Source organism: Ictalurus punctatus, chromosome 7 (assembly GCF_001660625.3).
Source record: "Ictalurus punctatus breed USDA103 chromosome 7, Coco_2.0, whole genome shotgun sequence".
Taxonomy (NCBI): Eukaryota; Metazoa; Chordata; class Actinopteri; order Siluriformes; family Ictaluridae; genus Ictalurus; species Ictalurus punctatus.
In genome coordinates, this window is record NC_030422.2 from 30,603,196 (window position 1) to 30,627,970 (window position 24,775).

At 38.7% G+C, this 24,775-nt stretch overlaps 2 protein-coding genes and 1 long non-coding RNA gene across 5 annotated transcripts in view; 2 read left to right on the top strand and 1 right to left on the bottom strand.

Moving 5' to 3' along the window:
• LOC108268219 (zinc finger protein 790) lies at nucleotides 1–15,798 on the top strand. Of its 3 annotated transcripts, XM_017473052.3 has the most exons (10): nucleotides 1–396; nucleotides 3,316–3,484; nucleotides 3,637–3,902; nucleotides 5,664–5,832; nucleotides 7,102–7,328; nucleotides 10,978–11,148; nucleotides 11,319–11,394; nucleotides 11,734–11,776; nucleotides 13,401–13,638; nucleotides 14,365–15,798. In XM_017473052.3, exons 1-10 carry the CDS (start codon nucleotides 340–342, stop codon nucleotides 15,148–15,150), a joined length of 2,202 nt encoding a protein of 733 aa, XP_017328541.1. In that variant the 5' UTR covers nucleotides 1–339; the 3' UTR covers nucleotides 15,151–15,798. The 3 variants fall into 3 exon arrangements, with proteins under 3 accessions (XP_017328541.1, XP_047012474.1, XP_017328544.1); XM_047156518.2 differs by lacking the exon at nucleotides 3,316–3,484; XM_017473055.3 differs by lacking the exons at nucleotides 3,316–3,484; nucleotides 3,637–3,902.
• LOC124628297 (uncharacterized) lies at nucleotides 12,620–17,918 on the bottom strand. The gene is made up of 3 exons (XR_006982751.2): nucleotides 17,839–17,918; nucleotides 14,320–15,833; nucleotides 12,620–13,589 (listed from the first exon to the last, which is right to left on the bottom strand). It is a non-coding gene; the product is annotated as an uncharacterized LOC124628297 (long non-coding RNA).
• Nucleotides 17,583–24,775, top strand: part of LOC108268221 (zinc finger and BTB domain-containing protein 17) — an 11,221-nt gene continuing 4,028 nt past the window's right edge. Inside the window, exons 1-4 of the mRNA XM_017473057.3 lie at nucleotides 17,583–17,961; nucleotides 21,874–21,955; nucleotides 23,189–23,234; nucleotides 23,439–23,751. Coding sequence (XP_017328546.1) covers nucleotides 17,653–17,961; nucleotides 21,874–21,955; nucleotides 23,189–23,234; nucleotides 23,439–23,751 — 750 coding nt within the window. The 5' untranslated portion in view covers nucleotides 17,583–17,652. The remainder of the gene's footprint in view (nucleotides 17,962–21,873; nucleotides 21,956–23,188; nucleotides 23,235–23,438; nucleotides 23,752–24,775) is intronic.

A 24,775-nucleotide genomic window follows, 5' to 3' on the forward strand; every position in this document is an offset into this window, starting at 1 on the left:
TTTAGATAACAGAGCTGTGTGGAAGTTGTATTACACTGGAGGCATTGGATTTCCTAATTGTTCGTCTCGTGTCGCATTTCTTTATTATTTATGATTATTTTTTGTTGTTGTGGGTCTGTCTTCGTACAACTGTAAACATTTAGTAGCATGTGGAATCGTCAGGAGAGGTTAAGGCAGCTGCATAAGTGAGGTTATTGTGTTATTGTTCTGAATTGTCAGTCATAAACAGATTGTAAATAGACACAAGGACTATTAATGTTCCGTGTTTCGGGGTTTTTGTGAACACTGCATGGAGGCTGGACTGCTATCCAAAATCTCCGAGTGTGCTGTTCTCTAATAATGTGTTCAAACCTGATGGATTTGTCATGGATGCTACCTCGCAGCACTGACACTGAGGTATATATTGTTTACTTTGGGTGTTTGCTTTTATACAGACTCGTTATTAGGTTTTTCACTGACAGAATGCAGTCATTGTTTCGGTTTTCAGTTGTGAAAGGTGCATTCACGTGCTCGTGGGATTGCCGTGTTGATTTTTAAACCATTTACTACCCTGCTGGAAAAAACCCCCCAAAACAATAGAAGCTAACTGTTTTCACTACAAATACCATTACAAACAATCAGCTAACCATTAAAAACATTACCATTAATGGTATCCACTAGACATAACATGCCCACAATAGAAGGCAACAAATTACCAGTAGAGACCCACAGGGACCATTATAGCTTCCATTAAAACCATTACAGGTTCTATGAAAGTTTCTATTGTTTTTTTTCCCCCAGCAGGGTAAATTGTAATGAATCAGTCAGTCTTTACGTCTAAACGTTAGCTACACTGTAACAGCAGCGCTTTCAATAATTAAAATCACAGGTTTATATTAATGCGCTCTTTCTAATACCTTATCGTTTCTATAGTAACAGCTCATTTAAAGGGACTTTCAAACCGATTTAAGTTCACATGAGGATGCTTTCTGTAAGTAGATTCGAAACTCAAAAGTACCTGATGAGCCACAATTTATTTATTGTTTGCCTTATCAAGTTGAACAGAAAGGCTGGTGATGAAACGGTCGTTTGTAGCTGCCGTAACGTAAGTGTTAACAGGAAGTCACTTGTCTCGCGGATGTTACACAAGAATAAATGTAACGGTAGCGTTGTAACAAGCGTGATGTTTCATTCATTAATGAATGAAAAATTGTAAACGTTTGCAGATCGCTGTGGTGTAAGAGGAATAAAATGTTTCAGGGTGTGCTGTAATGGGAAAATAATCAACTTAAGGGTGAAAACATTCACCGCATTGCATTTTCCAGCACGGCACACCCGTATAGCGTTTTATTCCTTAAATCTGCTCTATTTTGGTATCTTCCTCGCTAACGTGTACCCTACGTAAAAAGCCGTTAACGACACCAGCAGTTATAAATGTATGGTAGTGTCTAAAAGTGACTAAAAGTAGATCGATCATGGAAAATATTACAGACATTAAAGCTATTTGTAAAAAACATGGCAGCATTTATTTACCTTGTTTCAGATTGCATGTGAAGGCAGTATTATAACCATTGCTGTCAGGAATGCAAATTTAAAAAATCTGAACTGTTGAGACTACTTTAACTCTTTTTTCCAGAATCCAAAAAATGGATTTTGCGCCTGTTTTGGTAGTGCCCGTTATCAGCATTGAATTTATTCGTGATGTCACACTCCACTGTAGTGGTTAATATGAAAGTAGACACTCAGGGCTTTAATAATCAGCAGTTTTTACACGATTATTTCTGTTTTTTTACCTAGCCTACTAGGTTTGAATGCTATAATTTTATTGTGGCAGTTGTATACATTGTTTTATTATCAAAAAAGCTTTAGTTGTGCTGTTTGTTTTATCTCTGTACCAATATACTAATTCTACTCTCCCATCGTCCCGTTCACCAGCAGTTAAACATGGAGTCATGATACTCTACACACAGAAACCCAACAGTGTCCTGACTCTGACTTGCCACGATTAAATAATTCATTTGTTTATACTGACTGAAAATGTCCGTTAAGTCGAGTTCCATTCTGCTGGCTGAATGTAATGCCAGTGTACTGCGAGAAAGCCTTAAATGAATTTGGCAGAACATCACATTTACACAATCTAAAACTTATATGAAATGTCGTCAATGAGCTAAAGTAAAGGAATTGCTTCCTGAGATAGTTTTGCACTGGAGACAAATTGCATGTAGACATTGTTTGGATGAACAATACACGTTTTATAAAATATGATGGAGTTTTAGCAAAACATATATTACGATATGAATCATATATAACGTACAATTCAGCTCTCAATACTACCAATAACAAAGACGCACCCGCTGAAGTGTGACCATACGCAAGAAAGAGAACGTTTGAACAAAGAACATTAAAGACAGTATGAAAATGATCCATTCATGATCATTCGTAATCCATTTATATTTTATACAAAACGAAACGCCTACTCAATCTTTATAGTCAGTATTGGATTACATACAGTTAATGAAAGAAATGTTAACTACCAGGTGTTTTGTTCATGCTTCTTACTGGTGAGGGAGCTAATATTAACGTTATGAGAGAGAGAGTCTCATTTCAGAGTTGTTTACGACTTTGTAAGTACTAGTACATAAAGGTGGAAAATGATATTTATAGACACGTATGTACCCCACCTCCCAAGCAACTCCACCACCACTCAAACACCGTTAGAGCTTTCTAAAGGCTCCGGTTGGATTTTAATGTGTTTCTGATGGTGTCTAATGGTAGTTTTAATGGAATTTGTCGTTCCTAATGGGAGTTTTAATTCTCAACTAATTATTCCCCAATGGCCGAATCAATTAAATTTTATTTATATAGTGCTCTTAACAGGGGCCGGTGCCACAAAGCAGCTTTACCGAAATCCGGATATAGATTTAGATTTAACCCCCGATGAGCAAGCCAGAGGCGACGGTGGCGAGGGAAAAACTCCCTGAGAAGACATGAGGAAGAAACCTTGAGAGGAAACAGAGTCAAAAGGGAACCCATCCTCTTCTGGGTGACACCGGATAGTGCGATTATAAATAATTTCCCTTGAATAACTGTATGCTATAAGATCAAAGAGTGCTGTGTGTACTGAATGATCTTCAGTTTGAGCATCAGGGTCTTTTTTCGCCCCATTAAGGCTTAAAGGGTCTCGACTCTGTAACCTATGCATATATAAATATTCACATCAAATATTCGTGGATTTATTTATTTATTTATCAGCTACTATGTCCAACTTTACCGTTGACATCCATAATTTAATTCAAGGTTTACTGTAATCCTGTTTCGGTTTCTTCTCTCTATCAGCGACATGTTACAATCCAAAGCGGAGGACCAATTCAGCTGGCAAAATGTGTGCAGTGCTGCAGTAAATACCACTGTCCGTTCTGCAAGCCTGAGATTTTTAAGCCAACCGTGGAGAGCAAAGTGAGGAAGCACATTAAAGCGCATGAAAAGAGGGCTGTCAAGTTTGAAGGCAAGCAACTTATCTGGTGCACATACTGTATGGGAAATGAAATATATTTACCATGCAAGAATGATATATTATGTACAACCTTCTGTTCATTTCTATTCCTCTCTTTAAAAAAAAAATCCAAACAAACAAACAAATAAAAAATTTCCTTCCAGAATATGCAATCTTCAAGTGCGGCTTATACTGCAAGGCTGTTTCACATTTCCACTGCCCCAAATGCAGTAAATTAGTGGAAAAAAAGAACAAATTCCTGGAGCATCTGGTCAAATGCGTGGGAACGGTGACACATGAGGATAGAGAGAATCCCTTCCTGTTAAAGGAGGAGCCGGAGTGGTGTAATTTGTCTATGAAAGAAGATGCAGACTCTTGTCGCATGTCTGAGGAGCAGGATGGTCACCCGGCTGTTGTTCTTGGAGAGGAGGTAAGTCATCTTATTTGTAGTTATTTATTTATTTATTCGTAGGCAGTAGGACACTTTCTAGTCATCTCTTTCAAGCATGTCTCATGCAGAAGATGATGCTTTAATGATGATTGTTCACTCATGGAACGACCGAGACCTTGGAAGACTTTCACAATTCAGCTGTTATGGTGTACATCATCTACATACTGTTTAAAAAGGGAAAAGAAAGTAAAGTGCACAATCTTGCAGGCTGATTAATGCGTCAATTTACTGTATGGTCAGTCGCCTGTGTTAGAATATGATTAAAGATTTCTGTTAATAAATCCATTGTATAATATGAACTTTTCGCTGCTTGTGACATAAATATCCATGTTCACAGGAAGGGAAACCTGCTAGAACCACACTCGGGCCGTGTTCGTTTATACCTGGCCGGATGCAAGAGTTTTGTCACCTTTTACACTACGTGGGCAAAAGTTTGTGGACACCTGACCATTACACCCATATTTGCTTGTTGACCATCTCATTCCAGATTTATTTCCTTTTTTATTTCCTTCTAATGAGCTCCAGTCTTCTGAGAAGGCTTTGCACTTGAGTGTGGAGCTTGGCTGTGAGTGTTTGAGCATTAAGGAGGTCAGGCACTGATGTTGGGGTGCAGTCGATGTTCCAGTTCATCCCAGTGGGGTTGAGGTCAGGGCTCTGTGTTCTTCCACCTTCTTCCGAACCTTAACACACCATGTCTTCATGGAGCTCGCTTTGTGTACAGAGACGTTGTCATGCTGGAACAGGTCCTGGCCTCTGCAAACTGTAATCCTACAGCATACAAATACATTCCAGACAATTAACAAATTAGCGTGCTTCTAATTTTCTGGCAACAGTTTGCAGAAGAACCACATATGGGTGTAATGGTCAGGTGTCCACATACTTTTGGACGTATACTGTAATAAGCCAGTCATATCAAAAAGTCTTAGGTACACACCCCTATTATACTTAGACCCATACAGCTACTGGAATGTTAGTCATACATGGACATTATATGGAGGTTACCTTTAGATGAAATAAGGAATAAAACACTTGGGGGCTGTTATAACAAATAATGAATGACAGGATGGTGTGACGAAGCCGTTAAGGAGTTATTGTTACCACCACACGTCCTGGTGTGTTTTATTCCTCTTATACCACAGCAAATTTTTTCTGTCTGTAATTACATTCAGAGTAGTGGAACGTTCACAAAACAAGTTACTTTCTAAAATCACTTCATTTACCATCGTTCCCTCAAGGTCTCTTGAAATAAGGCACAAAGAATGCAGCTTGTCCTAAAGACTTTACAAAGGTAGTGAGCTTTCAGTCCCAGTTGCTTTTATCTATCTATCTATCTATCTATCTATCTATCTATCTATCTATCTATCTATCTATCTATCTATACCTTCTGACTGAGCAGATGTGAGAATTAATTGGAGATATTTTACATAGAAGTTATGCTGTTGTTACAAAACTAGGATTCAAACGCCATCAGTTTTACCATCCATGCCATATTATATAACTGTCTCCTCAAATCAGTAAACTTCCTCGTATAGGTAGCTTTTGAAATTTAAATCAAATGTAAACATGTACATGGTTTGGTAAAGGTTGATTAAAATGCATTAATGAAATACGAAGTAGGTAGGACGTATTGTCGTTACGTAAATACTGACTTTAATGACAAAAGGATGTAAGGCACGTACATATATATTCCAATTCAGTGCTTTATTCTGGTCTTTTTTTTTCTCCTTTTTTCTTTTACAGCGACATGTTACAATCCAAAACGGAGGACCAATTCAGCTGGCAAAATGTGTGCAGTGCTGCAGTAAATACCACTGTCCGTTCTGCAAGCCTGAGGTGTTTAAGCCAACCGTGGAGAGTAAAGTGAGGAAGCACATTAAAGCGCATGAAAAGAGGGCTGTCAAGTTCGAAGGCAAGCGACCATTTTGGGTTTCGCTCCTGCTGCATAGATATTTTACAAAGTAATAATTGCGTATTGTTAATTTGCTCCAGAACGATCCATATGGGAATCATAAAAACGAGTAAATAAATAAATAAATAAATAAATAAATAAATAACTTTCAGCAAGTGATATATCAAGCTTTAACATATGAAGGTGCTGCATAGGATTTTTTATTTTTTATTTTTCAGAAGTACAATTTTCCCCACAGAACATTTTGGTTTCAAAACTATTGACACCCCTAAAATGAATGTCTTTTTTAAAGCCTCGCCTAGAGAGAATAATGACACAGATGGTCTTCCTATAATGTCTAATGTCTAACTAGGTTGTAGGCACTTGTAGAACGATCCGCTCCTTGCAGAAATTTCAGTGTTCTTAGGTTTGTACATTGGAATACATTTGAGAGCACAGGTTTTCAATAGTTTAAATTCAGACACTGAGGTCATCACTGTAAAATGTTTTTGTTCCACAACCATTTTTGTTGAATTAAATGTCTGTGGTTTTGCATCTGTTCCTGTTGAATGTTCTATCAATGGCCCTGTCTAAGTTTTTATCTGAGTCTTAACGTCTTGGTAGAGGAATCGCTCTGGGTTGGTTTGAGCTGAAATATCATGGTGCCTTGCGAAATTCATGATTCCATCAGCCTGCACAACAATCCCTGGACCGTCGGCCTCAAAACAAACACAAAACATAGAATTTGCTTATTTTTACTTGCTTAGAATTTCATGTTTATGTATATTTTTCTTATATACATTGCCTGACTTGTACAGGTTAACATTCATCTCTGTGTTTAAGTGTAGAGAAATCTCTTTGACCTTAATCTATATGTAACTTTATATTTTTACACCAGGAAATGATTAAAGGCGACAGTAGTTTATATGGATTCATGTCAATAATGCTCATTTTGATTCATTTCAAAACATTATTTTGTGAGGGTGAGGAATTATTTTGGCGTAAATGTGAGTGGTTTTACTTTTTAATCGGTCCATACAGGATTTTGCGGAGTTTTTTTTCTTTGTGATTGTTGCGGCCAAAAATGCGAAATTTGCGATGCAACTTTTTTTTTTTGCCAAAAATTACTTGAATTGGCGAAATTGCAGTTGCGCGGTCTTTCACAGCGATGTTTGTTGGTAAAGGATCAATTTGAGCTGTACTCATGTTCGACGCACGTGAATCGAAGAGGGCTTTGACCGAATGCATGTTGTGACGACGTCTTTAATTTTGTGACATGTCTTGTTGCAGGATATGTAATCTTCAAGTGTGGCTTGAACTGCAGGACTGTTTCACATTTTCACTGCCCAAAATGTTGCAAATTATTGGAGAAGAAGAACAGATTTGTGGATCACCTGCACAAATGCGTGGGCACAGTGACAGCTGAGGGTGGAGGACACCACCTACCTGTAAAGCAGGAGGCTGACAGCCACCATGTGCCTGAAGATGAGGAGAATAACCCAGTTCCTACAGCAAAGGTAGGCCAGATTGTTCTTGGGCTGTCGTAATTGGGACATTCCACCAGTAGAGTACCACTGAGGCATCGTTTAGTCTTCAAAAATTAACTTCCTTTGTTGTTTCATGCTTGCTTGGTTGCTTGGTAACAGGGTTGGAACCATGTGTCACTTTCAACATCAAAACAAACCCATTTTTTTATATAATACATAAAGAAATTGTTTAAATGTATAATCTTAGTCACAGAGGTGAGTTGTTTGCTTGATGATGAAACGTCCTGTTTGTCATGCGACTTATTGGTTTTACTCAGCTTACTGGTTGCACATACCAGTTGTGGGACATGGATTGAATGTGTGATTATTATTACTTAAAATAAGTTCATAATGCAGAAGAATGTTTTAACTTTTTATTTTTTATTTAATGTAATAAATTTTATTTTTATTGCTATATTTGCAAAAGTATTTTCAAAAAAGGTGGAACAAGAGAAAACTTGAAGCCTGTTTGAGGGGTACACTAAGGTTATTGTTATTTTAATATATATTTAAATCCATTTATTTCTGGTGATTTTGTAATGGGACAATTGCAGTTTATACATCTATTCGTTTTTTTTTTTTTTAATATTCTCTGCATGTATTCTTTAAAACTTATGGTGGAACAAAAAGGTTCTCTACTGGTGGACTGTACCAATTATAATATTTCAGACCAGACTTTTTCACACTCGGTCCGTTTCAGTGTTCCAAGTGGGCTCAGATCGAATGACTCAGCATTTTTCGTGCATAACAAATGAACCCCGACCCTTATAAAGTGACCCGCGTGCGAAGTTGGTCTGAGTACAGTTCTCGTTTCATTTTGTGGTCCACTCTTTCGTGCACTGTGAAAACCTTTTGCTTTATAGATGAAGAACTTGAGTGTTTCTGTACGTCCATACAGTTGAGGTCATAAGTTTACATGTGCCTTGCAGAATTTGTAAAATGTTCATTTTAAAACGAATAAATAAGAGGGAACATAAAAATTGCATTTAGTTTTTTATTTAGTCCTGTCCTGAATAATCTATTTCACATAGCAGATGTTTACATATAGTCCACGAGACACAATAATAACTGAATTTACACAAACGAACCGGTTCAAAAGTTTACACACACTCGATTCTTAATCTCGTGTGTCGTTACCTGGATGATCGATGACTGACTGTGTTTATGTTTTGTGAGAGTTGTTCATGAGTCCCTTGTTTATCCCGAGCAGTTAAATTGCCCACTGTTGTTCAGAAAAATCCTCCAGGTCCTGCACATTCTTTACTTTTCCAGCATCTTCTGCATATTTGACCCCTTTCCGACAGTATGATGTTGACTCGTACATGACTTTTACAAAAGGTGCAAACATTCACTGATGCTCAAGAAGGCAACACGATACGTGTTGATCAGTACGATAAGTTTACACGGGGTGTAAACTTTTGAACAGGATGATCTGTGTAAATTATTATTTTGTCTTATGGAAAACATCTTATGTAGCTTCTGGAAGGCGGTACTAAATGAAAAAAAAAAAAGATCTTTAAACAAAATAACATTTTAGGGGATTATGTTTGCCAGCACCATGTCGGCTGTGTCTTCATCAGTGGATGTTCGTGGAGGTCCACTTCTTCTCGACTGGTCCACAACACTTTAAGTCTTTTCGAATTTGTTAATAAGTTTGGCAGCAGTGTCCTGTCTGAAAAAAAGATTGGTATCTGGATCGGTTTCCGTCACTCAAGATGACAAGAAATCGGTATCGGCTGTAAAAATCCTGATCGGTGCGTCCCTAATGAACACCATTACATTAAAGCACTTTGCATCTGACGGGTAAATGAACTCACCCAACCATATCCTATATGAGATTATTCAGATATCTACACAATATACACAGAGCGGTTGGAGAACTGACTCCAGCCCAGAACCATGACAGTGGAAAATGTCTAATAGTGTAGCTTTAAATATATTTAAGAGGAGCAGACTTCAATCACTGAACATTGATGTTTATTGTATTTGTTTACAATGTGGAACAGGTTAACGGTTGTTTTTTTGTTGTTTTTTTTTTATCTTTTCCATTAAAGGTGTTTTTTATGCCTTTGTGATTGTACACAAAGTTCTTTAATACCTTTAATAAACATCTTTTAAAGCGTTTATAAATTCCCTCGAGAGCATTTCTGTAACAATTCATAGGTTTTTACAGGTCTATAGGTTTATATGGGTTTCTTTTCCTCATTGTTTCTTCATCTTCTTCCTTCCTTCCTTTCTTGTACTTCCTGAACTTGTATTTTTTATTTTTTTTATATGGAAACATCAATAAAGCTTTATTATTTATAATATAATAAAAGTAAACTAAATAAAGTCCAATGATGTGCACCTTTTATGTAGTTTAATGTAAATACACTACAGGTTGTCCCAGAAGTCTCCATACTAGTGTTAATTTTCTCAGCAGTTTTTAAATTTAGTCTTAGTCCCGTGTCCTTGAGTTTGTTTTTTTGTTTTTAAAAAAAATCATATTTAGTAAACCTTATCCTGATTTTTGTAGTCAAGTTTATAATAAAAATAAAGAGAGATTTTGCTTTTATTTTTTAAACTACATTTTAGTCATTTCATCAACAATATTTCATGTTGATGTAGTCACAGTTAGTGTTTAATGATATCGGTGTCGTCTCGTCATCGTCTCATTTTCCGTCATCGTTTCCGTTAAGGAAATGAACAGTTTCTTACACAATTGTTCATACTCAGTTTATATAATACATATATATTTTGTCTGACAACCTTTAAGAACGCCTTTGAAAAAAGAAGAACGTACTGAAATCATTCTCATGGCTGGATCGGGAAACCGTCGCAAGGTTGCGGTGGACTTGGAAATTGACATGGAAACATGACTGTCTGCAGAAAGTCTAAATTATGCAAACACACACATGCCCTTTTATACCTTTCTGCAAAAGCGAGCTCATCTTGGGCGGGGTTTTACCCTTTCTTCCTAAAAACAAACCCATCTCCTTCCCCACAATTAATTATTCATTACACAGTTAGTTGCTTTTTAGAAAGGTTTTATGAGGACACAGCTTTTAGTCTGTACAAAGTTCATTTTCTACCAGCTTAATGGTTTTCTAGCTTTCATCCCAGCTTGGTACACTTTTTTTCTGGAAGCCTTATTTGGTCTGCAAGCTTCAAAGGGGTCTTGATTGGAAACACAGTTTCGGTGAACGTCTAATTGCTGATTTATAGCTGTGCTGAGAAAATACACGGTTCTTCTAACTCCGAACACGGGAAATACAGAACGATACAGAAAACCACCTCAGTACACACTCGGAATATAACTTGATTAGAAAGTGCTTTATGGTTTTGGATTATGCTTCTAAATATTGGTTATACATATCGATTATGCTTGTTAACTCGTATTGATTACTGATTCTAAATGTTAGTTACACATATTGATGACACTTTGTGAATATATTCTTTAGTGGAAACAGTTTGGTGAAGAAACACATATGGGTGTGATGGTCAGGTCTCCGGATAGACCACTTTGTAGGTGCATAGTTATTTCTAACCAAAGATCTTCAGCCAACAGGGATGCTGTGGTCAGAAACGGACACTGATTGGGAAATTGGTTTATACTGGTGCTACTTCACTGACAGATTGACATTCTGACATATCTTTACAGGACCAAGATTGCCGCTTGGAGGTTGGGCCAAATCCAGCGCTACCATTGCAGTCTGAGGTCGTTTCAGTTCCTCAACCTAATCACAGACTCGCGTCCGCCAATCTACACGCCTCCAGATCACCTTGCACTTTTGTTAATCTGAGAACGAACAGAAAAGGAAGATCTCAAAAGGTATTGCATGTACATTTTTATAAGCAAAATTTCTGGGACGTCACTAGGATTTATTTATTATTGATGTCTTCACGATCTGCAGACGGGTTGAATTGAAATTGGTTTTGTCAGATAGCGCCAAAACAAACGCTCACTGCACAGCATCTAATGTTTATTCTTTATTTTTAAAGATGTCTTTTGTTGAAGGAAACACACCTACTCCACTGTCAACATGTTCCACGGTGGAAGAGAAGTCATGGCGTGAAGGTTGGAAGAAATAAACTTAAGTTAAAAAAAAAAAAGTTTTAAATAAAATAAATAAAGTCACTGACTTAATGATTGAAAGTAATCTGTTTTAGTGAAAGATCTCTCATTAGAATTTCTCACTGGGAAGTCCTTTCAAGAGTACTGTAAATACGTGATCTAGATGAGAGTGTGGAGAACACTGAGAACGTTTTTAATCCGGTTATCCTTTTGCTAATTGCAGGACTCTGTAGTTCCTACTTAGTCAGGCTTTGATTTTAATTAAACATTAAACAGTAAACTTATTTACAAGTTACATGTCTTTCCAGTTTGGATTGATCTTGGTTACTTTTTCTTCCACAGCTGTCAAGAGCCTTCAGACTTATCAGGAAACTAGCATTTTTAAGTAAGGCATTGACGTTTTATTATTTTTAGGAACACCTGTACACTTGCACATTCATGCAGTTACAGGTCAAGAGACTACGTTAATGTTCACATCAAATATCAGAATGCGGGAAAAGTGTGATCTCTGTGACTTTAACTGTGGCGTGGATGTTGGTACCGGATGGGCTGGTTTGAGTATTTCAGGATCTGCTGATGTCCTGGGATTGTCACTCACAACAGATGTGTTCTGAGATGCATATCGGCTGAGTGCGGTTGTAAAGAGTGCTTATTTGAGGTATTCTGATCATTCTAGTCATTTTCCTCTGATCTCTGTCATCAATAAGGTGTTTCATCCTGCAGACCCTCTGCACACATGATGTCTTTTGTTTTTCGCACCATTCTGTGTAAACTCTAGAGACTGTTGTGTGTGAAAATACCAGGAGATCAGAAGTTTCTGAAATACTCAAACCAGCTCATCTGGCACCAACAATCATGCCACGGTTAAAGTCAAAGCGATCACACTTTCCCCCCCAAGTATGAAGATTAACTGAAGCTCTTGACCTGTATCTGTATGACATTATGCATTGCGCAGCTGCCACATGATCGGCTGATTAGATAACTGCATGAATGTCCCTAATAAAGTGGACGGTGAGTGTAAACACTATATATGAATACTGGGTGATGAGACAAAAATATCATATCACGATACTCAAAGATGATAATGTATCACAATATATAGGCTTGCTAACAAACTGCCGGTAAAACTGTAGTGCTGCATAAAATTAACTGTACTTGTATTTAATTTCTACTATAATTTATTATTTAACGCTGAAAAGTGGGCGGGAAAAATGACAATATCAATATCAGCATTGTTAAGTTTTAATAATTCAAAAGCAGTACAAAACTTCGACTTCTAATCAGCTGCTTTCAAAAACGTTAATGTTAAAAGTAAACATCATGATATTATATTGTCTTTGTTTCTGGTTTAGCTTTTGCTGCTACTTACCAGTATTTCAACAAATTAATGGCATACTTAGAGTAGGTATATGATATATATATATATCTTATATATATATATATAACTATACGCCACCAGTCAAAAGTTTGTGGACACTCGACTGAAATGTTTCTTGTAATCTTAAAACCCTTTTGATCAGAAGGTGTGTGATTAAATGTTTGAAATCGGTGTTAGTTCATTAGAAAACTAACATTTTATTTACAAAAATATATATATATTTTTTAAACGGACGACTCGGAGAGAAATATTTTCCGAAAAGCAGCCGATAAGAGTCCGGCGTCGGCGTGAACTCCTTTAATACTGTTTAGAAAGCGTCTCGGGGAAATTCCTCAAGAAATCGGACGAGAAAACGCCAAGAATACATTTCTGGATATTCTAGGCGTAAGGGCGTCGACTTTGAAGATGATAAAATACTAAATTATTTAGATTCATTTTGGATTTTTTATCACAACATAATTCCCATTATAGTTCCATTTGTGTTACTCCAGATGACTTTATTATTATTTTAAAATGTGGAAAAAATAATAAAAATAAAGAAAGAGTGTGTCTAAACTTTTGACCGGTAGTGTACGTGTGTGTGTGTGTCTATGTGTATATGTGTATATATATTTTTTTTTCCATTTTGCAGGAGTCGTGAGGTGATTGTGAACACACAGTGTCTGCTGGAGCTTTTCCAGTTCTGCTGGCGTTGTCAGAAAGAGTGCTGTATTACCGTTGAGGGCAACGAGAGGCTGTTTTCAGTCACGCAGGACTGTCAGAGTTGTGGACACCACAGAGACTGGAGGAGTCACCCGCCTTCAGCCGAACCTGCACAGACCTTTCATAACGAGAAAGAACATACACTTGAAAATGGGGATGGTGAGGAGGTGGGTATTTATACACTACAGCCTACAGCATGTCTGTATTATTGAGCATAATGGCGGGATACACCCCATCACTCATTGATAAGTGTTGACATTTTACTTCATTGGTCACCAACCCTCTTCCTGCAGGTTTCATCTCCAACCAAAATGGAAAAAACACACCTGTTTTAGTCGATCGAGAATATCTTACAGCAATGATTAGAGGGTCAGGTGGGCACGATTATTGTTGGTGCTAAAGTCTTCAGCAAGACTTATGGGTTGGTGACCACCGGTTTAATTAAGGCTAGGTTATTTGTGATATTTGTGACATCACCTACAAACGTTTAGCATCGTTAATGCTTGTCTTGTACACTCATGACGTTAGAATCCAGACAATACTTTTTTGGTTTATATATATGATGATATATTGTGAGTGATGTGGTGTTTCCTGTCCCTAAACACACTGGCCCAGAATTACCGCTAGAATATTACACACAAATCAGTGTACAGAAGAAGCTACCAATGAATTAGCAGTCTCTAAAACGCATAAAAAGTCCACGATAGGGGCAAAGGGAATCTGGAATTTTAATTATATTAAAAATTAACGATATAGTCGATCAGACGCTGTCAAAAGCAAATAAAGTCAACTTCACTCCTAAGATATTTTTGCTACATGGTGTAGTGTAGATTGTTTAGGTTACTCACATGATCCCCAAGTGTTGTTAACGAAGGCTTTCTGTGATCCTGCAGGTTGTGGTTCAGATCGTGTCGTCAGATAACGAGTGCAGTGAGCAGGTGTTTATCGAAGAGGACGGGTCATATTTATCTAGTGATGATGAAGAAGCAAGTCTGCAGGAAGAGGAAGTGAAAAAGAAACGAAAGAGGAAGTCTAAAAGTAAAGACAGTTCAGATGAAGAGGCCACAGACTCCGATGTGTCCATGGATGAAGATCTGTTCACAGCTTTAAAGGAGGACGGTCAGGGTAACCTTGTGGTGTGGTGCACACAATGTGGGACCGAGGCCTCGCTCTCCTGTTCTGTCCTTCGACACAAAAAGGTGTTCTGCTGCGCTCGGTGCGGTGCAGGTGACGACATTCAAACACGTAATATTGAATCACTTCCTGTTCGGTTTGATGACGTCGCCGGGTTTCAGAAACATGCTGAACAGGAGCACGGAGCCAAACCTTTCTATACACTGTGTCAGGACTGTGGCAAGTTTGTTACAGCAGATCCTGAATCCAGAGGTTTAAAAGAACATAAATGTGAACACAAGTCCAAATTTATCGTCTGTCCGGAGTGCGGGAAAAGGTTCCTCACCGGGGGTGGTCTAAAGACACACTACACTCAGCTCCATTCGGATTACGATCACCCGTGTAAATACTGTCTGAAGGTCTTCAAAACCAAGTCTGCGAAACTGGAACATGAGCAGACTCATCCTAAAGAAAGTCAACCATACCGCTGTCCAGAGAAGTTTAGCAGTATTCACAAACGCAACAACCATGTCGTATCCCACCGAGCTCCACGTAAATGTGTGTGAGAGAAAGGCTTTAATGACATCATGAGGATAAAAAGGCAGGAAGTCATCCACTCTGGAGAACAGCCTTTCAAATGCCAAGTGTGTGAGCGTTCCTTCAATCAGATCTTAAACCTCACTTCCCACATGCGGGTCCACACTGGAGAGAAACCTTTCACGTGTGAGCAATGCGGAGAGTCGTTCAGTCACAACGTCAGTCTGAAGAACCACAAGCAACGACACCATGACTCGAGTTTGACTCAAGAGAAAGACGTGATTTAAACACTCGTGAAACTGCACCATGGTCGCCTTGACTGAGGTGTCCCCAGTGGAACAGAGGGCGTGGCCACAATTTACTTTGAAGGATTGCTGAGAAACACTTTTAACGGAGTCAGTTAATACTGATTGAGAATAGAAATATGGCGGATTTCTTCATTGTTTGTCAAATCACATTGTCACGCTGACTTTTTCACAGATCTTGGAATCACAGCAGCTCCATCCGATATTTTTATGACCATAAGACTATTTTCCTGCTAATACATAAATTCCAACACTTACGATGTAAGCTATCCTCTTATGGAATTCCTCAAGCAGGTTTAAATGTATTACCAACAAACTATTTAACACCTTTGGTTTTATTTTGTACCTCTTATGCAGCATTTCCAGACCTGGGCCAGTCGCTTGCTCCCAGGCAGTGACGGGTTTCTCTTTATGCCATGCAAAATTAGCATATTTCACAGAGGTTAATACATTGTTGCTAAATAAAACCCCTATTAATTCAAAGGTCTGCTTATCATCAGTGAATTAAATGATCAGACTGAGAGTAACCACAGTATTTTCAACTACTATTAATACTATCACAGGCAGCAAAGGATCTTGGAACAAAGGAGACTTGTTTTCATCCTGGTGTATGCCAGTCCCAGTGCACACCTCTAGTCTCAACCAGAAAACAAACAAAAATAAAAAAGAATAGTGCATCTCCTATTTGTATGTTTCAAACACATTATCTGTTCATTCCAAACAATGTATTTGTATTTAAGTACGTATGTAATATATACTAAATGACCAAAAGTATGTGGACACCTGACCATCACACCCGTATCTGCTTGTTGAACATCTCATTCCAGATTTATTCCTCCTTTGCTGTTATAATGTGCTCCACTCTTCTGCGAAGTCTTTCCACTAGATGTTGGAGCGTTGGGATTTGTGTTCATTCAGCTACAAGAGCGTTAGTGAGGTCAGGCACTGATGTTGAGCGAGGAGGTCTTCCAGTTCATCCCAGAGGTATTCAATGGGATTGAGGTCAGGTCTCTGTGCAGGACACTCGAGATCTTCCACTCCAAGCTTTGGCAAACCATGTCTTCACGGAGCTCGCTTGGGGCATTATCATGCTGGAACAGGTTGGCGCCTCTTAGTTCTGGTGAAGGGAACTTGTAACCCCTGCTCAAAAAAACCCCAAAAGAAACCATTGCAGAAATTCTAATGGTTTACACTACAAACACTGGCTGTTAACCATTAAGACCAGTAGGACGTAGGTCCTTAATGGTATTCACTAGACATAACATGCCACCAAATTACCACTAGAAACCCACAGGGACCATTACAGTTTCCATTAAAACCAATGGAAGTGTTAGCTCAGTGGTTAAGACGTTCAAATCCCAGCTCTGCCAAGCCCTTGAGCAAGGCCCTTAACCCTCTCTGCTCAGTTGTACAGTATAAATGAGATAATTGTATGTCACTTTAGATAAGGGCATCTGCCAAATCCATCCATCTTCTATACCACTTATCCTTTTCAGGGTCACGGGGGAACCTGGAGCCTATCCCAGGGAGCATCGGGGCACAAGGCAGGGTAAACCCTGGACAGGGTGCCAATCCATCGCAGGGCACACTCACATACACACTCACACACCCATTCACACACTACGGACACTTTGGACACGCCAATCAGCCTACCATTGCATAGCATGCCTTTGGATCGGGGGAGGAAACTGGAGTACCCGGAGAAAACTCCCACAGCATGGGGAGAACATGCAAACTCCACACACACAGGGCCACAGTGGGAATCAAACCCCCGACCCTGGAGGTGTGAGGCGAACGTGCTAACCACTAAAAGCCACGGTGCGCCTGTAATGTAATGTTGTATGTTATATATGTTATATAATACAAATTCCCATCACAAACTCGGTTGTTTTTCCCAGCAGGGACGCTACAAAGACTTTTTATTGAGACAACTGTGTGCTTCAAACAGTTTGAAGAAGGAGCACATATAGTTGTGATGATCAGGTGTCCACATACTTTCGGCCATGTCGTGTATATTAGTCCTATGTGACTTTTATTTTGACAGTAATCCTACTTAAATCCACCCGGATGTAAAAATGAGCTAATTTGCTTTATTACTGTTTCTGGTGTAACCGTGCAATAGAGAAGAGAAGCACATATTTACACCCCCCAACATTACAATAAATAATAATAATAATAATAATAATAATAATAATAATAATAAAGTAAATCGCATTAGCCGCAGAAATGGTCCGGGGGTGTGCTTTTCCCAGCTGCGCCAACAAGATGACTAAAAGAAGTGGACTCAGTTTTCACCGTCTTCCTTTCCACACCCCGAGAACCCTGCACTTGTGGCTGCTCGCCCTGCGGATGGACGTCAACACCCCGAGGAATAAACTCCGCGCGGCGGATCTGAGAGTGTGTGGAGCTCACTTCTCTGATCAGGACTTCTTCACAGAAACCGCCCGCAAAACCACACGCAAACTCCGGTGTCTGAAGAGATCAGCTGTCCCTCATTCGGACCCGGGGCATTTCTGGGGCATGACTGAACCTGAGGTAAACTCAGACTTACTGTAGACGCATCACTCCGTACTGTTCTGTACACTGCAGCGGTGCGCCACGGAACGCCTACGCACAACGAAAACAATCGAATTGCGTTTTATAAATAACATCTCACAGTGCTGTAACGCATCTAAAATGTCAGTGGGCACGGTGTAGAGCTGTGTATAACATAATATCCAACTAATATCTGATTAAAAAACACAACGTTTGCTTGGATATCAATCCAGGTGACTACCTAATGATGTCGCGCATTGATACTACAGAAAGTGGAAGTAACCGGAACTACTTTGCACTCCATTCAATAGTATAGTGCAGTGGTTTTCAAAGTGGGGGCCGCCAGGGGGCGCCCGGGGGGGGGGGGGCCCTCAACAATTTGATGTGAAAAATAAATAAATACATGACTTTTTTTTTTTTTAATATAGTATATATTTATATAATTCCTAATGTAATGTGAGGATGTAAGATGTAATTATTAATAATATTAAAACAGGGGATATATTCAGAAGTCTGTATTTTCATGTGTTTTAAAGACATCTCGCAAAAGGGGGGCCTCGGTCAAATGTTAATGACATTTTGGGGGGCGCTTCCCTGGAAAAGTTTGGGAACCCCTGGTGTAGTCCACATGAACAGTTTTGGGAAGATGCCTGTCTCATCATCATGTATTTAATTCACTTCAATTAAATTTTATTTGTATAGCGCTTTTAAGAATGGACACTGACTCCAAAATATGTAAACACAGGATACAGATTTTAAATGCGTGAATTTATCCCTATTGAGCGAGCCGGTGGCGACGGTGGTGAGGGAAAAATTCCATAAGATGATATGAGGAAGAAACCTTGAGAGGAACCAGTCTCAGAAGGGAACCCGTCCTCATCTTGGTAACAACGGATAGTGTGAAAGTAAAAGGAAGTTCATTATGGCACATTATTTAGGCTGTATATGTTAAATATTTATCAGTCGACGCCCTAGAGGTGTATTTTTATTTTCTTGTTAAATACTTTTGGTCTAAATCACCAGATCACAACCTTGGGCCTGGAGGAACCTCCTTGTCCTTCACATTTGAGTGTTTTCCCAGCTCTAACACAGAAACATCAACTCATCTGATTACTTGAATATTTCCTGGAAAGGGCTGGTGTGGAGGTGCAGGTTTTCATTCCAGCCAAGCAGAAGCCACACCTGAGTCTATTCAAAGCTAAGATCAACTGACCGGCCCATTGCGGATAAGATTGCACACCCCTTCAATAAAACATGCAAGACAGGAAGTACTCCAGGATCAGGGTTGGGACCCGGTGGCCTTCGTTCATCTTCAGCAGAGGTGTCCAGTCTTATTCGCCACGGGCCAAGGGCCTGGTCTGGGTGCGGGTTTTCATTCCAATCAAGCAGGAGCCACACCTGATTCCATCTGTTTACTCAGTTGATCTTGGCTTTTATTAGACTCAGGTATGGCTTCTGCTTGTTTGGATTGAAAACCTGCACCCACACCTGAGCATTGTCAATAAGATTGGCTACCCATGATCTTCAGTATGTACTTTATCCTGGTCCAGGTGTTGGATCTAAAGCCTGTTCCAGGATCAATGGATGAGACGTGAGGAATGCACCCCTGGATTGTCCATTACACCACAGCATGCCATGCACACACACATTCACACCTATAGGACAACACCGGTATGTTTTTGTAAGGAAACTGAAGCAGACACATGGAGAACATGCACAGAAACCCGAGCTCAGTATTGCACCAAGGGACCCTGACAATTTAGTTAGAAATTATCGTTATTAGAAAACTCGAAAGCATGCGTTCCAGTTGACTTGATCTAGTTAATTTATTAGCTTGTGCCTTCATAAGGTGTCTAATAACCTGTAGGGGCACTGGTGAGTATTTTGTATTGTTCTTTATTATTCCAAATAACATGGAAATGTCTGGAGGAACAAAAAATAAGCTCGGAATGTCCCAAAGTCGCTGTAGAAATCAGTAGATTATTAGTGTGTTAGTATTTCATATGTTTATAGCTAATCATGTCATAACTGGACAGGTAGAATGAGATGATGGAATGTAGGATGATGGTAAGCAGGGTTTCATGTCCTTCGTCTCTGATAAGGTGTTGGGGTCAAAGAGTAAACAAAGTAATACAGTTTAAGAAGTAAAATATTATTATGATTTCAGAATTAATATTTTAGTATTCATTTTGTTGTTACATTTGATAAAGGAAGAACTGGCCTAACTGCTTAAATATCTTTCATTTCATCATTTAAAAATTCAGTAGGGTGAATAAGTATCGGACTTTATTTATAGACTTTAATGTTGTGAATTATTTATATTTGCGGATTTCTTGAGTTAATACGGATGCCTGGTGAAAATTTCATGTGAATAACCTCATAGGAAATATATTTACTGACAGAAATGTTGGCGCATCCAATACTTATCTCCCGACTGTACGTGTACAAAAACTACACGTGTACGTGTAGTTTTGTCTATACAAGTTTTCTGGGGTTTTTTACTAGTTGTTTTTTTATTTATTTTTATCTCAACACAGGGAAGTGTGTTGAATTTTTTTAAACTGTGGCAGTCACACTACTGATACAGTGGCTGAGAATAGAGATTAGGTTAAAAACTCATCTCTATCTCAATTTACGTATTTATGACCTAGCTTTGCCCCCTTTAAATCTGATGCCCTGTGATGGTCTGAGAGGGCATTTTTGCTCTTTTACTAGCTTCAGAAACTCACTTTTCTTTCAAATTCAAACTCTGTCTCACTGATCATGCTTCACAGATACTAGTCCAGGTTCTGGTTATCTCAGAACTGGACTACTGCAAAGCATTACTCCCAGGTCTCCCTGCCAGCTCCATCAAACCCCTTCAGATGATTCAGAATGTTGCAGTAGCACACCTTGTTTTCAACCAGCCCAAAAGGACCCATGTCACACCCCTCTTCATCTCCCTTCACTGACTTCCTGTAGCCGCCCGTATCAAATTCAAGGCCTTGATGCTCACATACAAAACCTTGTCTGGAACAGCGCCCTCCTACCTCAACACTCTCCCTGAGGTTTATGTTCCATCACACAACCTGCGATCAGTTAATGACTGACACCTGGTACAGTTCCTACTCAGCGAGGCACGAGGTCCCTTTCCAGAACCTTCAATCTGACTATCCCTCAGTGGTGGAATGAACTTCCAACCTCAATCCGGACAGCAGAATCCATCACTAGCTTCAAAAAATGGATAAAGCTGGACCCCCATAAAATGGAACCCCGTGAACATTTAACTAACCCCCTTTCAAAAAACAACAACAAAAATCTTGTATGGTAGCAGTAGTTGATTGTTCTCTGCTTGATATATCACTTTGCTTGTATTTCCTCATTTTTAAATAAAAGAATAAATGTAAATTTCGGTAAAAGAGTAAATGTAAAATATTGCGTTTCTCAGCTAAAGCAGCCATGTTTTTAAACTTTGTCAGCTGTGCCTTTTTATTAAAAAAAAAAACAAATGTAGAAACTATATTATCTATCTCTTATATCTGTAAACAATGTTATTTCAATATTGGGACAGCGAATAAATAGGTCTTCTCTATGTCAGTGTTCACCAACCCTGTTCCTGGAGATCTACCCTACTAAGACTTTAGCTCCAACCATAATCGTACTCACTTGACCATCTAATCATTGCCTTAAGACGTTCTTGATCAACTAAAACAGGTGTGCTAGATTTTGGTTGGAGATTAAACCTGTGGGAAGGTGGATATCAGAGAAGAGGGTTGGTGTAGATTATAAATCGGAAGCCAATAGCAATGCCATTTTAAGCTGATGGTGGATATATTGTGCATCAAAGTGTGTAAACTCGATTAAATCCTATTTATTAAGTCTAGAGCTGTGTTAGGAGCCAACGTTCTGACTTGGGCTTATTTTTCCTCACAGGATTGTATCCTAAAAGATGAGCCCCGACCAGTGATTATAGGGCAATATGAGATTGTTACAGTGCCTCAACCTGATCACAAAGGTAGGGGGAAATGGTTTTTGTTTAATGCTGTCTAACAACACAGCAGGTTGTCATGCAAAGCTTATTGCTGGTTTATACTTCTGCATTGAAACATTTTTGTGTATTTACATTGCAGTGAAGAAAGGGGAATTCTGGGTAAACTGATCAATTGACATGCAGTCCAAAGTCCTAACAGCATTTGGTGTGTAACAGTGTGCATAAGTGGTAGAGGTCGGCTGATGTGGATTTTACAGATACCAATAACTAAGTTGGGCGGTACCTGCCGATAACTGATTAATCAACTGATAGTTTTTAAAACTGATACTGAATGAAAACACAACACTCAAAGTAAAACTCTGCTGAACTTTATTAGAAAAATAAAGAGTATTGACTGTACCATGAAAATGTACTGTACTTTTTTAAATGAAATATATACTAACTGAATAATATATTCAAACTGGACCAAAAAGTAACTTTCCAAATAACAAATAAAAATGGAGATATCCAAAATGAATAAAAAAACATTTCAAATAACACAAAAAAATTTGTCAGCAATAGTTTTTATGTTGCCTCTAGAGGCCTCTCTCGTACTTTATAATGACAGCGGACCATTAGGATTTTTTCAGATAACCGGTACTTCCAGCAATCATTTATCGGCGTTGATTATTCGGCAAAACCGATAATTCGGTCGACCTCTAATTAGTGGTGTGAACGCTGATTGGTTGAGGTAGGAAGTTGTGTGCAGTTGTCTAACTTCAAGATAAGTTAGAGAATGCTCTCGAGCCTCGCACATCACTGTGGGCACAGAACGTAGCACACACAACAATTTTTTTTATATAGAGTAATATCTAAAAAAAAAATATATGTTGTATATAAATCTAATAATGTTTTAGTTCATGTATATTAGCTGGTCTAGTTAACATGATCGGTAATTTAAGTGCATTTCAGAGATGGTATGCAGTTGATGGGAGTTATTACAGTTGCAATCAAAATTATTCTACTACAGTGTAGTCTGGTGGAAGGGTTATAAAGCAAACAGCAAAAGAAGAGTGCTTGACTTCTGTGTAGTAGGCCACACCTCCTGCTGTAGTTGTTTCAACTAATTGAGAAACTATCACAAGGTTTCCTTGTGATACTAAATGGGTAAACATAATTTTTTTAACATCTGGTCATTCTTGAATTTTGGTTAACTATAAAATACAATATGTTGAGAAAATATGCAGTTTGGTTGAACTTCTAAATATTTTTCCACAGCTGTCAAGAGCCTTCAGCCTTCTTATCAAGGAACTGACATTTTTAAGTAAGATGTTCTCTTTTGTGTGGTTTCCTCTTATTATTATTATTATTATTATTATTATTATTATTATTGGTTTACTTTTCTTGGTTTTACTATACATTTAAAGTCAGCATTTAAAGTGAATGTGTTTTAGCTTATTCACTGGTATGTATATATATATATAAATGGCACATCGAGTGAATGTATCTTGTTTTTCTTTGTTTTTAGGAGCAGTGAGGTGATGGTGAACACACACTGTCTGCTGGAGCTTTTCCAGTTCTGCTGGCGTTGTCAGAAAGAGTGCTGTATTACCGTTGAGGGCAACGAGAGGCTGTTTTCAGTCACACAGGACTGTCAGAGTTGTGGACACCACAGAGACTGGAGGAGTCACCCGCCTTCAGCCGAACCTGCACAGACCTTTCATAATGACCCCAAAGACCATGTAGAGACATTTGATGAAAAACATGAGGATAATAATGATGCAAATTCATACATAGAGGTAGAACACACGTTGGAGCCTGGAGATGAGGATAGTGAGGAGGTGGGTATTTATTCAATCTTTTACAGCATGAGTTATGGTAACTGACCTGTGAAAATAATAATAACCCCAGATTCATCTGGCCATCAGGGCATGCACAGCAAGCTTATTCCAAGGCTGCTTACAATGCATAGGGTCAAAAATAAGGTCTTTAAGGGATTCCAGTACAATGGGAAGGTCCCACGCCGGTGGTTGGGTTTAGGGGCAGTGGTGGATGGAGGTGCCTTGCCCACTTTAGAAAGACAGTACTAGTCTGTAAGGTCCTAGAATAACCCCTAAACCTTCATCACAGCTGTACTCATGTTCGATACACATGAACTGAAGAGGGCTTTGGCTGATCGTGATGTCACACGCCATGCTAAAAGGTCTCATTTACCAACAAACATCACTGTGATAGACCGTGCAAAACAAGTTTGTGCAACTGCAATTTCGCCAATTCGAGTAGTTTCTGGCAAAAAAAAATGCACAAAAAAACTCCACAAGTTGCATCGCAAATTTAAAAAAAAGCCACAGCAAAATCAAGCATTTTTAACTGCACCCATCACCAAAAACTCAGCAAAATCTGATTGGGATTGGGTTTCGGCAACATTGTGGAACAGTATATGGACTTTTGATGGATCTTTGTGCTTCTTTCATTGTCTTTTTCTTTATTTCACCTGTGAGCACTTTTCAGCATGCATACCTTCATTATAATACACAAAAATAAAATGGAAACTGAAACTCTCAAAAAGCTATGATCAATTCTTGCATTGTTCTCTTACTGAGATGAAATACATCATGTTGCTCCACTTATATTTTGGATTTTGTGTGTGTGTGCTTTAAAAAAAAATTCCAGCCACATCCAGGAAATCTTCTCTTGCTTGTCTTTTGGTCTGGTGTTCTGTTGGACTTTTTGGTTTGTTTGTTTTGAAAGACTAAATTGGCATCTTAGTAAAATGTTTTCAAGATGATTAAATACGGTTATACAAATTGACTGACTACGATTATCCATATAGGCTTGCTACATTTTAATGGCATGGTCATGGCC